The sequence below is a fragment of the Danio aesculapii genome, chromosome 13 (assembly GCF_903798145.1).
Source record: "Danio aesculapii chromosome 13, fDanAes4.1, whole genome shotgun sequence".
NCBI lineage: Eukaryota > Metazoa > Chordata > Actinopteri > Cypriniformes > Danionidae > Danio > Danio aesculapii.
Window position 1 is genome coordinate 51,773,679 of NC_079447.1, and position 13,970 is coordinate 51,787,648.

At 36.9% G+C, this 13,970-nt stretch overlaps 1 protein-coding gene across 1 annotated transcript in view; it reads right to left on the reverse strand.

The window, feature by feature from the left end:
• Nucleotides 1–1,058: 1,058 nt before the first annotated feature.
• Nucleotides 1,059–13,970, reverse strand: part of hmgcll1 (3-hydroxymethyl-3-methylglutaryl-CoA lyase-like 1) — a 48,074-nt gene continuing 35,162 nt past the window's right edge. Inside the window, exons 8-9 of the mRNA XM_056471067.1 lie at nt 3,527–3,652; nt 1,059–1,713 (exon numbers count right to left, since the gene is read on the reverse strand). Of these exons, the coding sequence (XP_056327042.1) occupies nt 1,612–1,713; nt 3,527–3,652 (228 nt within the window). The 3' untranslated portion in view covers nt 1,059–1,611. The remainder of the gene's footprint in view (nt 1,714–3,526; nt 3,653–13,970) is intronic.

The window sequence follows — 13,970 nt, forward strand, 5'->3', positions numbered from 1 at the left end:
TATTTTTCCTGTTGGTGATAATTTGGCACACTATTAGCCATGAAGACTGATATCAACTGATATTAAAAGAGACACAGTAATTATTGATGCGAGCTTTTCTTGTTTAACCTATGAAAACGTTCATGAAATTTGCAGTTCAACACACACACACACACGCGCACACACACACGCACACACACACGCACACACACACACACACCCACATGTATTACACTTCCAAATAAAAATTGTGGTACAGCTCATTAAAACAGAAAATGAGGGAAACAGTGTGTGTGTTTGTGTGACCATGGAGCACAAAACCAGTCTTATATTACACCGGTATATTTGTAGGAACAGCCAAAATTGCATTGTATGTCAAATAAAACAAACAAAAAATAATAATAATGCCAAAAATCATTACAATTTCAAATAAAGAAGCCATTTTATACATTTCCTACCATAAATACAGTACACCAAAAGCTATTTTATAAGTGATATGCATTGCTAAGGACTTAAATGTGAACATTTAAAGCTGATTTTTCTCAGTGTTTGCATTTGTTGATTATTTATTTATTATTTTTGAATTCCCAGATTCCAGATTTTCAAATAGTTGTATCTCGACTGCATTTTGATCTATCCTAACACTCTTTTTCAATGGAAAGCTTATTTATTCAGCTTTCATATTATGTATAATTTCAATAAATAAATAAATAAATAAACAACAACAACAATAACAATAATAATAATAATAATAATAATACAATAAAAATAAACAAAAATAAATAAAATAATAATAAGAACAATAATAAATAATAAATAAAGTCTAAAAATAAAAAAGAAATAAATAAATTACAAAAAATAATAGATAACAAAAATAAATTAAATAAATAATAATAAATAAATAAATAATACATAAATAATAAATAAATAAATTATAAATATAATAGGTAATAAAATAAATGGATAAATAAATAAGTAATAAAATAAATAAATAAATAAAAAATAAAATAAATAAATAAATAAATAAATAAATAAATAAATAAATAAATAAATAAATAAATGGGCAGCATGGTGGTGCAGTGAGTAACACAATTGCCTCACAGCAAGAAGGTCGCTGGTTTGAGTCTCGGCTGGGTCAGTTATCATTTCTGTGTGGAGTTTGCATGTTCTCCCCGTGTTTGTGTGGGTTTCCTCCGTGTGCTCCGGTTTCCCCCACAAATCCAAAGACGTGGAACTGGTGAATTGGGAAGGATAAATTGTCCGTAGTGTATGAGTGCGAATAATTGTGCATGGATGTTTCCCAGTGATGGGTTGAAGCTGGAAGGGCATCCACTGCGTAAAACATATACTGGATAAGTTGGTGGTTCATTCCGCTGTGGCAACCCTGGATTAATAAAGGGACTAAGCTGAAAAGAAAATGAATGAATAAATAAATAATAAAAATATAAATACATATATAATAAAAAATAATAGATAGATAAATAACTTTCACGCACATACAGGTACACATACACACACATATCTTATAATGTGATTATTTTGATGTTGCACTGAACTTATCGTTTTGATGTTGCACTGAACTTGTTATTTTGACAAAACACACTGCATCTATTGTCTCTTGTAATGTAAACTCTAGTTGTTTCGGGTCGCTTGGCTGACCTTGGAGTTGGTCTTTCGGTTTAAGGCTCTACATATGTAATCTCCAACCTCCATGACTTTGAGCAGATCCACTCCCTGCATCAAAAACACACAGAAAACACAGAGCATCCATAAACACAGACAGCAGAGGGCGCAAGAGCTGCACAAACTCACAGGTCAGCGTTATCTGGGCGAGGATTGAAAAGACCAGGCATTTAAAGGGTGTGGATTAAAAGAAAATGTGTGTGAGAAACTGTAGAACATAATTACAGCACCAGAATATCAGGTATGTCAGGACGTTTTTTTTCTACAATTTGACCAAATAATACTCTCCAGACTGCCTCTCGCACACCCATGTGCAAATGCCGTTTATATGGGTTTCCACATTTTTCTTCAATTGTTCGGGGAAATCCGAGTAATGGAAAAACTGGGAGTGTAGTCGAGGCACATGCATAAACATATAGAGTGACCTCAGAATGCATTTGGATACCAATGTCAAACGTAAAAATATATGTGCATTGCTTTTTGCATGATGTTACAAAACATCAGATTTTTCAATAAAATGTGCAGTTGTGAAATGATGCAAAATTAAAAACTGCACAAAATTAAGCCAAAATGTTTTTACTGCACCCCTCCCCCTTGTTTTTTATGAACCACACCAAACATTTATTATACAGTGTGCATCAATATCTATATCAATATTTAAGTGTAATCTTATTGCAGTATTTATTCATCTTTGTTATCATTACATAATCTTTACATATTTCATATTGTATGAAATTGCTAACAACATAAAACCTGAAACAACCACTGATATCAGAATTGGAATTGAATTAAATAGTGTTATATTTATAACTCAATGCTTTATTATTTAAATTTTCTGAAGCCCAGATTCATTTCAGATAAAAACATCAATACACTATTCATCAATACACTGCAAATTAATTTTACTAGTTCCACATCCAGTTTCATTTCTTGTAAAAATTAAATCAATCAATTAATCAATCAATCAATCAATCGATCAATCAACAAAAAAATCAATCAACCAACTTTTCAATCAATTAATCAACCAACCAACTAACCAACCAATAAAAATCAATCAACCAACCGACTATTCAATCAATCAATCAATCAATCAATCAATCAATCAATCAATCAATCAATCAATCAATCAATCAATCAATCAATAAACTAACCAAAAAAACTCAACCAACCAACTATTCAATCAATCAATCAATCAATCAATCAATCAATCAATCAATCAATCAATCAATCAATCAATCAATTAATCAATCAATCAAGCAATCAACCCATAAAAATCAATCAACCAACCGACTATTCAATCAATCAATCAATCAATCAATCAATCAATCAATTAATCAATTAATCAATCAAACAGCAAACCAACCAACCAACCAACCAGTCAATCAATAACTAACCAAAAAAACTCTCAACCAACCAACTATTAAATCAATCAATAATTTATTCAATTAATCAATCAATCAATTAATCAAACAGCAAACCAACCGACCAACCAATCAATAACTAACCAAAAAACTCGACCAACCAACTGTTCAATCAATCAATCAATCAATCAATCAATCAATCAATCAATCAATCGATCAATCAATCAATCAATCAATCAATCAATCAATCAATCAATCAATCAATCAATCAATCAATCAACCAACCGACTATTTAATCAATCAATCATTCAATCAATCAACTATTCAACCAATCAGCCAACCAATCAATCATTCAATCAATCAACAAAACAACCAATCAACCAATCAGTCAGTCAATCAATCAATCAATCAATCAATCAACCAATCAATCAATCAATCAATCAATCAATCAATCAATCAATCAATCAATCAATCAATCAAAGAAAATTTATGCAGAGTCTTACGGTTTCAATTCCAAGACCGTGCAGCATATACAGAAGATCCTCTGTAGAAACATTACCAGATGCTCCTTGGGCAAACGGGCATCCGCCGAGACCCGCGACTGAGGCGTCGACCACAGAAACCCCCATCTGCCAAACACCAATGAAGAAGTTCAAGTTAAAACCAACCTCAGAATAACCGATGAAGAACAATGGCGTCCATTATCTCCAGTAGAGCTGCACAAATTATCGTTTCAGCAATGTGTGTATTTGCAAAAGGCACTTTGCTGTATCTTCAATGTTGAGTAGGGATTACAGTCTTTATCAGTTTAGTGGCTAATTCGTACGAATTCGTGCGAGTTCAGTCGTACAAAATTGTACGATTTTAAAAAGGAGGCGTGGCACCTAACCCCACCCCTAAACCCAACCGTCATTGGGGGATCAGCAAATCGTACTAAATTGTACGAATTAGATCGTACGAATTCGTACGAATTAACCACTAAATCAAAAAGTTACGAATTGCCGTGAGATTGTGTTGGATCTTGAAGCGGAGAGAATCGAACAAATTCCAAGCACAAATAAATAAGATAAATATATTTACGCTTGCAATTTGTTCGATTCACTCGGCTGCATGATTTTTCCAGTCAATCTGAATGATTTATTTCATTACATATAGAGCTATTTAGGTCATCTGCTGAAATTGTGTTCGTATCGCAATACATTTAGCATAAAAATGAAATATGTTCGATTTTTCCAATATCGTGCAGCTCTATACATGCTCCCCCGTCTCCTTCAGATTCTGGCACATTACTGAGCACCTGTAGCTTTTTTTAACATGTGCATTTTTCTTGGACGTCCCATTCAGCCGGGCTTTATTTGAACCAGGATATGATGCTATGGTAATACTAGCCTAGGTATTAATCACATATTAAAGCGAGCACAAGAGTAAATGAGGAGATTTATTTTAATGTAATAAAGTGTTCCTCCGAGGTCGAATGCGAGCGCAATATGGGAAATAACAATCGTAAATGACCCCTTTTTTTTTTTGTAACAAAACCAGATTTCCGCAATGTGAAAGATACTTGGTTTTGGCAAACGGCAGATCTGAAGCCGAGACCACGTATAATAATTCAGCGTTAATCACGCAGAGGTTTAACCTTGAGCACAATGCCTCTTATTCAGCTCTCCTGAATAAACACAGCTCACACATATGAAAAAATAATCACCTGTAAATGCGCTCACTGTCTCTGTGAACTTACGCGGCGGCAGGTTGGATTGCACAATGTTCATAATCAGAGTAATTGTGGATTTTCAACAGGGTGTGGAAAACAGCGGACCACAAGTGTCTGGCCTCCACATGAGAATTAATGATGCGTTCTGGGCCAGTCTTGCACGTCTGCACTTTTGTTGGAGCTCTAAACCAAACACCCAGAAGATGTGGCTTACTGAAGGATTAGCCGTCGACCTGCTGTTAAACTCAGAGAACTGCTGATAACCTTCCCTGAGTTTACGAAACATTAGTTACGTACAGAAGGCCTTCTTAAAACAACAAACCTCAGATATCATTGCGGTTGGCGTTTAAGTCTGACAGACAGTTTACGCTTTGTTGGTGCTTATGGCATTCATTTATTCATTCATTTTCCTTTGGAAAGGTCACTTATTTATCAGGGGTCGCCACAGCGGAATGAACCGCTGATTATTCTGGCATATGTTTTACGCAGTGGATGCCCTTCCCGGTACTGGGAAACACCCATACACTCTCATTTACACATACATACAATACGGCCAATTTAGTTTACCCAATTCATCTATAGCACATGTGTTTGGACTGTGGGGGAAACCAGAGCACCCGTAGGAAACCCACGCCAGCACCGGGAGAACATTCAAACTCCACACAGAAACGCCAACTGACCCAGCCAGGACTTGAACTGGTGACCTTCTTGCTGCGAGGCGACATACATGCAGCTCAAAGTGCTTCACAAACATAAATATTGAGAAACAACATCAATATCTGGTAAATATATATATATATACACACATATATATACACATACACATACACATATACATATATATATATATATATATATATATATATATATATATATATATATATATATATATACACACATATATATATATATATATATATATATATATATATATATATATATATATATATATATATATACATATATATATACACATATATACACATACACATATACATATATATATATATATATATATATATATATATATATATATATATATATATATATATATATAAACAAACACATGCAAAAATGTCATGAAAAATGTTACACAAAGAAGAAACAGCCATTGACTCCCATAGTATTTACTTTTGTTCCTACTATGAAACTCAATGGCTGCTTTTTTCTAACATCCCTCAAAATATCTTTTGTGTTCAACAGCCTGTGAGGAAATGGTGAGGAAGTGATCATTTCTGGGTGAACTATCCCATTTTGAGCCGAACATCCACATTCAATCAGAATAGGCAGCGCATTTGCTGCTGGAGAACTGATGGCTATTGGCAGGATTGTAAAATGAGCAAGTGATGTACAGTTGAAGGCACAATTTTTTTCTTTTTCAAATATTTCCCAAATGATGGCTAACAGGAAATTTTCACAGTATTTCCTATAATATTTTTTCTTCTGGAGAAAGTCTTATTTGTTTTATTTCAGCCTAAAAGCAGATTTAATTATTATTAAAGCCATTTTAAGGTCAATATTATTAGCCCCCTTAAGCAATATTAATTTTGGATTGTCTCCAGAACAAACCACTGTTATACAATGACTTGCCTAATTACCCTAACTTTACCCTAATTAACCTAGTTAAGCCTTTAAGCTGAATACTGAATAATATCTAGTCAAATATTATGTGCTGTCATCATGGCAAACATAAAATAATTCTGTTATTAAAACTATTTTGTTTAGAAACTTGTTGAAAATAAATCTTCTTTCCGTTAAACAGAAATTGGGGGAAAATATTATGAGGGCGAATAATTCAGCTGTATATTGAAGAGTCTGTGGTCTTGCGGATAGGGTACCCAGAACAACTTCTGAAAGCTACAAATTAGAAATCCAAGTATCTATCTGCCTCTCTCTCTTTCTCTTTAGAAGCATTGCAGATTAAGGTATTACAATGTTTTCCATATGTCGTCTTGACTGTCATGAGAATATTAAAGACGTTTTCCAGCTTCCCAGGCAAAGCCAGATGTCAGGAGGGGGGGAAATGGGGATGGAGTCCAACAGAGCGGTGAAATTAACGCTCCTATCCTGCTTTTGACCTCCATGTAGCATCAGAGAAAATCAATAAGAAGCTGCATTCTGGACCATGCAGACCTCTGGGGCATGGCGAGCTTACCAAAATAATAAAAGCTGCTTTCCTGTGCTGAACAATGCCCCCTAATTGCTAGCTTTTCTCAGCAATAAGGCTTTATTTCATAGCTGGGCCGTCTGAGACGCTTGTAATTGTTGTTTTTGTTGGCGAGGGGAAAGAGACCCATGCCGCTTTTGCACTGTACTTCAGATTTCCAGACATGGGCTTTTGACTTTTTTGCATCAGGGCAAGATATTCTGCTTGGGCAGAGGCTTCATTGCATAAACATGGTGTGGTAACTTGCTACGTCGCCAGTGTTTACCCGCTGTGAGAAAGCTGACCAGCGAACAGGGATTCGCTCCTGATTCGCTGACTCTAAATTCCATGCAAGGACATGATGTTCGGCAACGGTGGTCAGGAACTCCAAATTGAGGACGTTCAATTAGTTTAGCTTGGCCTAGAAACCAGATGTGGTGTTAAAATTGCGAATCATGTTGTTGGCTCAAAAGTCTTCTTTTTTTTTTTTGGACATCCTGTGCATGTCTTTGGGAAATAGAATATCAACATTGTGAACACTAGGTTTTTAGATTTTTTTTTTGGAGTATTGTTTATTTGTATTTTTATTTCAACCCAGGCTCATTCTGAATACATATCGGTGTATACATTTCTGGAGGGCGCTAAATATGTCAGCGCCAGGAGCTACGTTTTATTCTAAGAATCTAGAATCTTATTCTAAGATTCTACGAATTTAGAGGCCGCTGTGTACGTTTTTTCAGATCTCATATATCTCTCACGAGTGCCATTTACGCCTGCTGTTCTTGCGCAAATCCACCAGAGGCCACTGTTGACTGACTAAATGACTGACTCACTGACCGATCGACTGACTACTGACCCACCCTCCTCCTTCCATAAAACTCAACCAATAGTGTTTTCAAAAGCACCAACTGACCAGCGCCCAACCATTTTCCTAAACCTAACCAACAGTTTTATAAAGCAATCCAGAAAAGGAAAAGCCCTCGCCTGATTTTTACCACGTTTTCAGATTTTCTCACTGTTATTTACTTGTTTATTTTATTTGTGGCCTTTTGTTTTTGTTTTAGCTGTTTTCTGGAAATGTTCTTCACCAGACTTGAACCCAGTCGTCGCAGTCAACTCCTTTCTGCATCTCAAGTCTGCTGACGTACATGGCGAGCCACTGGACAAACTAGTAACAGCGGGAAAGCCATCCATATGGAGGTAAATGGTCAGCTGCTAGCGTGAAAAAAAAACAGCGCCATAAAGCCCCGTAGCGTTCATTATGTATATATATATATATATATATATATATATATATATATATATATATATATATATATATATATATATATATATATATATATATATAGGGCTTCGTTTTCAATATGAGCCTATGTTGTTACATTGGTATGGCCTTAAACATCTGGCAAAAGGACCAGTTAAAAGTAGTCTTTGGGCTCATTTGGGCACATTTACATTCTTAGGGAATGTTGATTAATGTACACTGTCCCTTGTTGTGAAAAAATAAATAAATATATACAAATAAATAAAAGAAAACATCTCTAGAAGATGCTGGACAGAAACTAAAGTTATGTTTCCATCCAAAGATGCAACAAAACTGGAATATCGCATAAAAGACATGCAAATAAAACAGTGTTTCCATCCAATGAGTCAAAGAGAACAAAATCGTCACTTCCTGATAAACTGGCGCCAAATATCAAAAGTAAAAATGCTATTTTCTGCGGTAAGTGAAGCTGCATCAATCTTTTCTTTAATAAATGACTTGCGCCTCAGAAGACAATGCTGATACGCAATGAACATGTGGTGGTGTTTGAAGGCATGAGGCGCTCTTAACTATTCTGGAGGTCATTAATAATATAATAACACTAATACTGAAATGGTTTAGGCATTTTAGAGTGACAAAAACCATCTCAGATGTTTTACAATGTGCTCAGCCTGCTGGTTTGTCCAGTCACCCACATTTTTATCAGCACATGATCTCTTATAACCAAATCACAGAATTTTTAATGTGCACACTGGAATTTGTCCTGTAAAAGTTTTTCCATCATAGTTTAAGCGCATTTCTTCTTATTGAATAAAAAGTTTATTCTACTCAGTTATGCGCATATGGTTTTTATGTGCATTTTCTAAATTGATGCGCATCTTGGTGTTTCAATCAACCATTTTTTTATACGCTTATGCAAAATGCGCATATAAATAGGTGGATGGAATAATCGCGAATGCGTTACAAAATAAATGCTTTTCTTAGTTTTTGTCTTGTTTCACGATCAAATATCGAAAAAATTCTTAAATCAAGATACATTTTCTAGTCAAGCAAAAAGTAGTCTTGTTTTCAGAAATAATATGTTAAAATAAGTGAGTTTTTCCTTCTTGTTTTTGCTTTGAAATAACATTATTTAGCTTACCACATTTACAGATTATTTCAACCACTGCTCACTGGAAATATGTGCCCAGGGCTAACCGAGAAATATGTACCCTGGACTACGTTTTGTTTTTGCAAATGCCCTAGAGGGCACTGTGCACATTTTTGACAATCTCTAATAAGTTACCAAACCATGTTTTACTCATACATGCCAGCCAGAGGGCGCTATATACATTTCATACATACATTATATAAATACATTTCAAACCCATCCAATAGTGTTTTTGAAAACAAACTAGAGGAGGAAAGCCAAACATGTGCTTTCACTAAGGTATCGCACTGCATTTTTAGGGGGGGGGGTTGTTTTAAGTGATTTCTAGAACCGTCCTTAGCCAGACTCGAACCCTAGACCACCCAAGTTTGGTGCCATTTGCAGTGAAATACAGAGCAAACCAGTCACAGCAGAAAAGCAGTCCATACGGAGCGTTTGTTTTACACACAAAATGCAGCCATATGTACCCCGAGGCACATTTTTCTCAGTTCTCAAAAATGCAGCCCTGGGCACATTTTCTCAGTTTTTTAAGGAAAAGCTCACTTAAATTTTACTTATTATTTCTAAAAGCAAGACAATATTTTCTGCTTGTCTAGAAAATACTCCATGATTTAAGAATTTTTGGCATTTGTATTAAAAACAAGACAAAAACTCATTGTTTTGCTTTTGGAGTATGAATGTGAAGGCTGAAAGGCACAATGCAGAACGGCCTGAATAAACGTTAACATTTCCACAAGAGATTACGTTTGTGGGAAACCCAGCGTGTCGACAGCTTTCCTGATTTGGGACAGAGCTTCCATGCAATAAATAAATAAAGCTGTCTCTAAGAAACCAAGATGTAGTTCTCAGTCATGTGTTCCTGAGCGATCTGTAGAAAGACAAAACAGAAAAATACATGACATTATAGAGTAAAGATGGAAATTATATTTCATAGGGCCCTACAGCATGAATGCCCTCTATGGTCTCGATGCCAAGGTAAAGAACTGACCAGCTGAATATATGTGACTCATGTAAACACTTCTATCGAGTGAATACGCTGGCATGACTGTGGTGACAATTGTTCCTTTGTATGGTAAGCTAGCATACATGTAGAGACACGCAGAGGAAAAAAAATGCATGGGGGACCTATTATGCAAAAATCACTTTCATAAGAGGTTTAAGCACAGATGTTTGGCAGCAGTCTGTGAATATAACCAGCTTCTATTGGTAAAAATGCTTTTATCTTATTTTTTATAATCACATAAATATTCCCTTTATCCCTTTGTTTGTGTCATTAGATGAGGAAAGCCCCGCCCACTAGTGACCATCTCTCCCTCATTAGCATAGGACGTTAGTCTTGTTTTTGAATCTGCCACTATGCTGACACACAGGCATTTATAGCTCCGCCCTCTTTTGAAAAGTGGCCGATTTCATTTGAATTTAAAGCGACAGTCACTAAAACGCCACACGATCAGGATTAAAGCCTAGAAGGGTCAGTTTCAGAGAGTTATGAAACATTATTTGTGGGCTATTTTGAGCTGTTGTGCCACGTCATGCTCATCCCTAATTAAAAATTGCTTTAGCTTTTCTCGTTTAGTAATGAAATTCAGAATTTTTGCACAATAAAAAAGAAATTTGATGTCACGCTGTGTCAATTATACTGATACACTGCCTCCCTGTCATAAAAAATTTAATCGGGTTAGATTTTTTCCATTATTCGCACACAAAAACTAGTTTTGAGAGGTGTTTTGACACTTCTGGAGACTCCGAAATATGTACCCAGAGGTACGTCTGGCTGCATTTCGTCTGTAAAACAAAGGCTATTGGGCGGTATGATGCCGCAAACAGCTTCTGTTTCTTCCCGCACTACTGCTGACCGCTTACCTCCGTGTGGACGGCTTTTCAGTGTTACCAGTTTTCCCAGTAGCTCGACAGGGTTCAAGTCTGATGAAGAATGGTTCCAGAAACCAGGTAAAACAAAAGCCAAAAATAATAAACAAACAAACAAACAAATAAATAAATAAATAAATAAATAAATAAATAAATAAATAACAGGGGCAGCACGGTGGCTCAGTGGTTAGCACTGCCACCTAACTGCAAGAAGGTTCGAGTTCCGGCAGGGGCAGTTGGCATTTCTGTGTGGAGTTTGCATGTTCTCCTCGTGTTGGTGTGGGTTTCCTCCGGGTGCTCCGGTTTCCCCCACAGTCCAAACACATGCGCTATAGGAGAATTGATGAACTAAATTATCTGTAGTGTGTGTTTGAATGCGAGTGTGTATGGGTGTTTCCCAGTTTTAGGTTGCGGCTGGAAGGGCATCTGCTGTGTAAAACATATGCTGGAATAGTTGGCAGTTCATTCCACTGTGGTGACGCCTGAATTTATTTAACTTTATTTAACTTTATTTGAATTTATTAGTGGTGACTTTGTTTTATTTAACAGCGAGGACCACAATGGAAACAAGCCCGGGGCTTTATTGTGTTTTTATCCTCAACAGTTTTTATTTCAAAATGTATGGGATACTTGTACAGCTTGTCTAAAATCTGTCAAATAAAATTAAATTCAATTCAAGTCAATAGAGACTACGCCGAAGGAAAATGAATGAATGAATGAATAACAGGCTGAAAATGTGGTAAAATCACATGCCTTTTCTTTTCTAGATCACATTTGAAAACACTATGGGTTGGGGTTAGGGAATTGGTGTGTGGGTCAGTCGATCAGTCGACAACAACACTAAAGTGTGTACATTATTGAGGCCTTCGGTGTATTTATGCGAGAACAGGACGCACAAGAGAAATGTGAGATCATCAAAAGTGTACACAGCGGCCTCTGGTGGATTTGCGAAAACAAAACCTGCTAGCAGACGTCTCACAGTTTCACGGCATACCTGCCAACACTCCCATTTTTCCCGGCAGTCTCCCGTATTTCAGACCCGTATTTCCGGCTAGCTTTGTGGTACAGTTCCCATGCGCACCAAACCCAACGCACAACCATCTCCATACCCGATCCCCGCTCTTCAGTTCGCGTACCCCACAATACCAAACCCCTGCCCCCCAGAAATGTAGACCTGTGTACATATTTACAATGAGCCTGGGTTGTCTAAATCAGTGGTTCTCAAACTGGGTGTCGCGACCCCTGGGGGGGGGGGGGGGTCGCAGAATAATTTCAAGGGGTCACGAGAGTGATTTAAAAATTGTGTAATTTTCAGTGATTATAATATATATTTTTCAGTATAATAAGTGAAAGCTAATATTTTCAGATTTTTTAAAGATATCACTGATGAATTCATAAAGTATTTAGGACACAGGCAGAATGCATCTTTGCACTTAAAACGCAGCGCTCAGGAACAGTTTAAAACTGTTGTCATGTCAACTTGCTGCAGTAAACAAAGCCGGCAACGCTTGTCCCGCCTTCGCACTCTTCTTATTGGCCCACTGTGCTAGACTGAATCATTCAGTCAACGCCTTCTGCCTTCAGATGACAGGAGATACAACCGCGAAAATGTAACGCGCTGAAGATGAGAGAATGAAAACAACACTGACAGATTTAGTTTTAGAAACCAGCTAAAGCTACAAATAACGGCACATCTGATTACTGATCATGTGGTGAATGTTAATCCACCATCTACACTTTTCCAAGAGTGGATTGGCTTGAAGTCTGCTATGAAAATAACTAAAGCGTTCCTGTAAAGTCTGTGGGACGGCATTTTCAGGTAACTGTTTGCCACATCTACACATTTTAAGCACGATAGGTTCTGTTTAATCCTTTCAAGAGTTCACACTTAGATAATGCTCGACTATGATAGCAGGTTTGGCATGCTGTCCCGGAAGAGAACCCTGAGCTCGGAGATAGATGAGCCCGAGGTTCCTGCCTGGTCAATGAGCATTAGGAGGGATACGAGATCAGGTGTTTCTCGAGTGCCCCCTTTTGCTGTGTATGCGTTAAGTGCTTGTGACTGTATTACGATTCACTTATGTACATGTTTTTAGACTGTGGGAGGAAACTGGAGCACCCGGAGAAAACCCACGCAAACACAGGGAGAACATGCAAACTCCACGCAGGGAGTGCCGACTGGCTCAATTAGAACTTGAAGCCTTCTTATTGCGAGGCAGCAGTGCTAACCACTGAGCCACCTTGTTGCCCGATCATGAATGAGGAGGAGGGAGAAGGGAAGGATGGGGGGGTTCCAAAAACGAAGATAAGGAATGAAGTTTAGGCAGGATATTTATAGTAGTTTTAGAATGATCTGATAGGCTAGCTAATGATTAGCAATGAGCATCAGCTGTGGTCAATCATATCACGTGCTCCTCTCGAAATTATTTTGTGAAACTTCACTTATTTAATGGCCAGACGCTGTGAGCCATGCAAGTGGCAGCTATATGTAAAATTTAACACCACACACACAATCGCAAAAGGGCTTGCACTGACTAAGATTAAACTAATATTGCAGCTCATGAAAAGACCGGTATTGCTATTAAAATGATGTATACAAATGATAAGGTATATGTCAAAAGCATCTGTGAGAACACAGCACAGTTAACGTGTTGTTAACAGATTCATTAATAAATTCATGTCAAGCAGTGCGTGCAGGGCCGGTGATCGGTCTGTCCGTGTATCTTTTGGTCACTCAATTATGCTATAAAAATGTGTTTTCTTGACATATTTTCCTCACGCATGCATATATATATATATATATATAT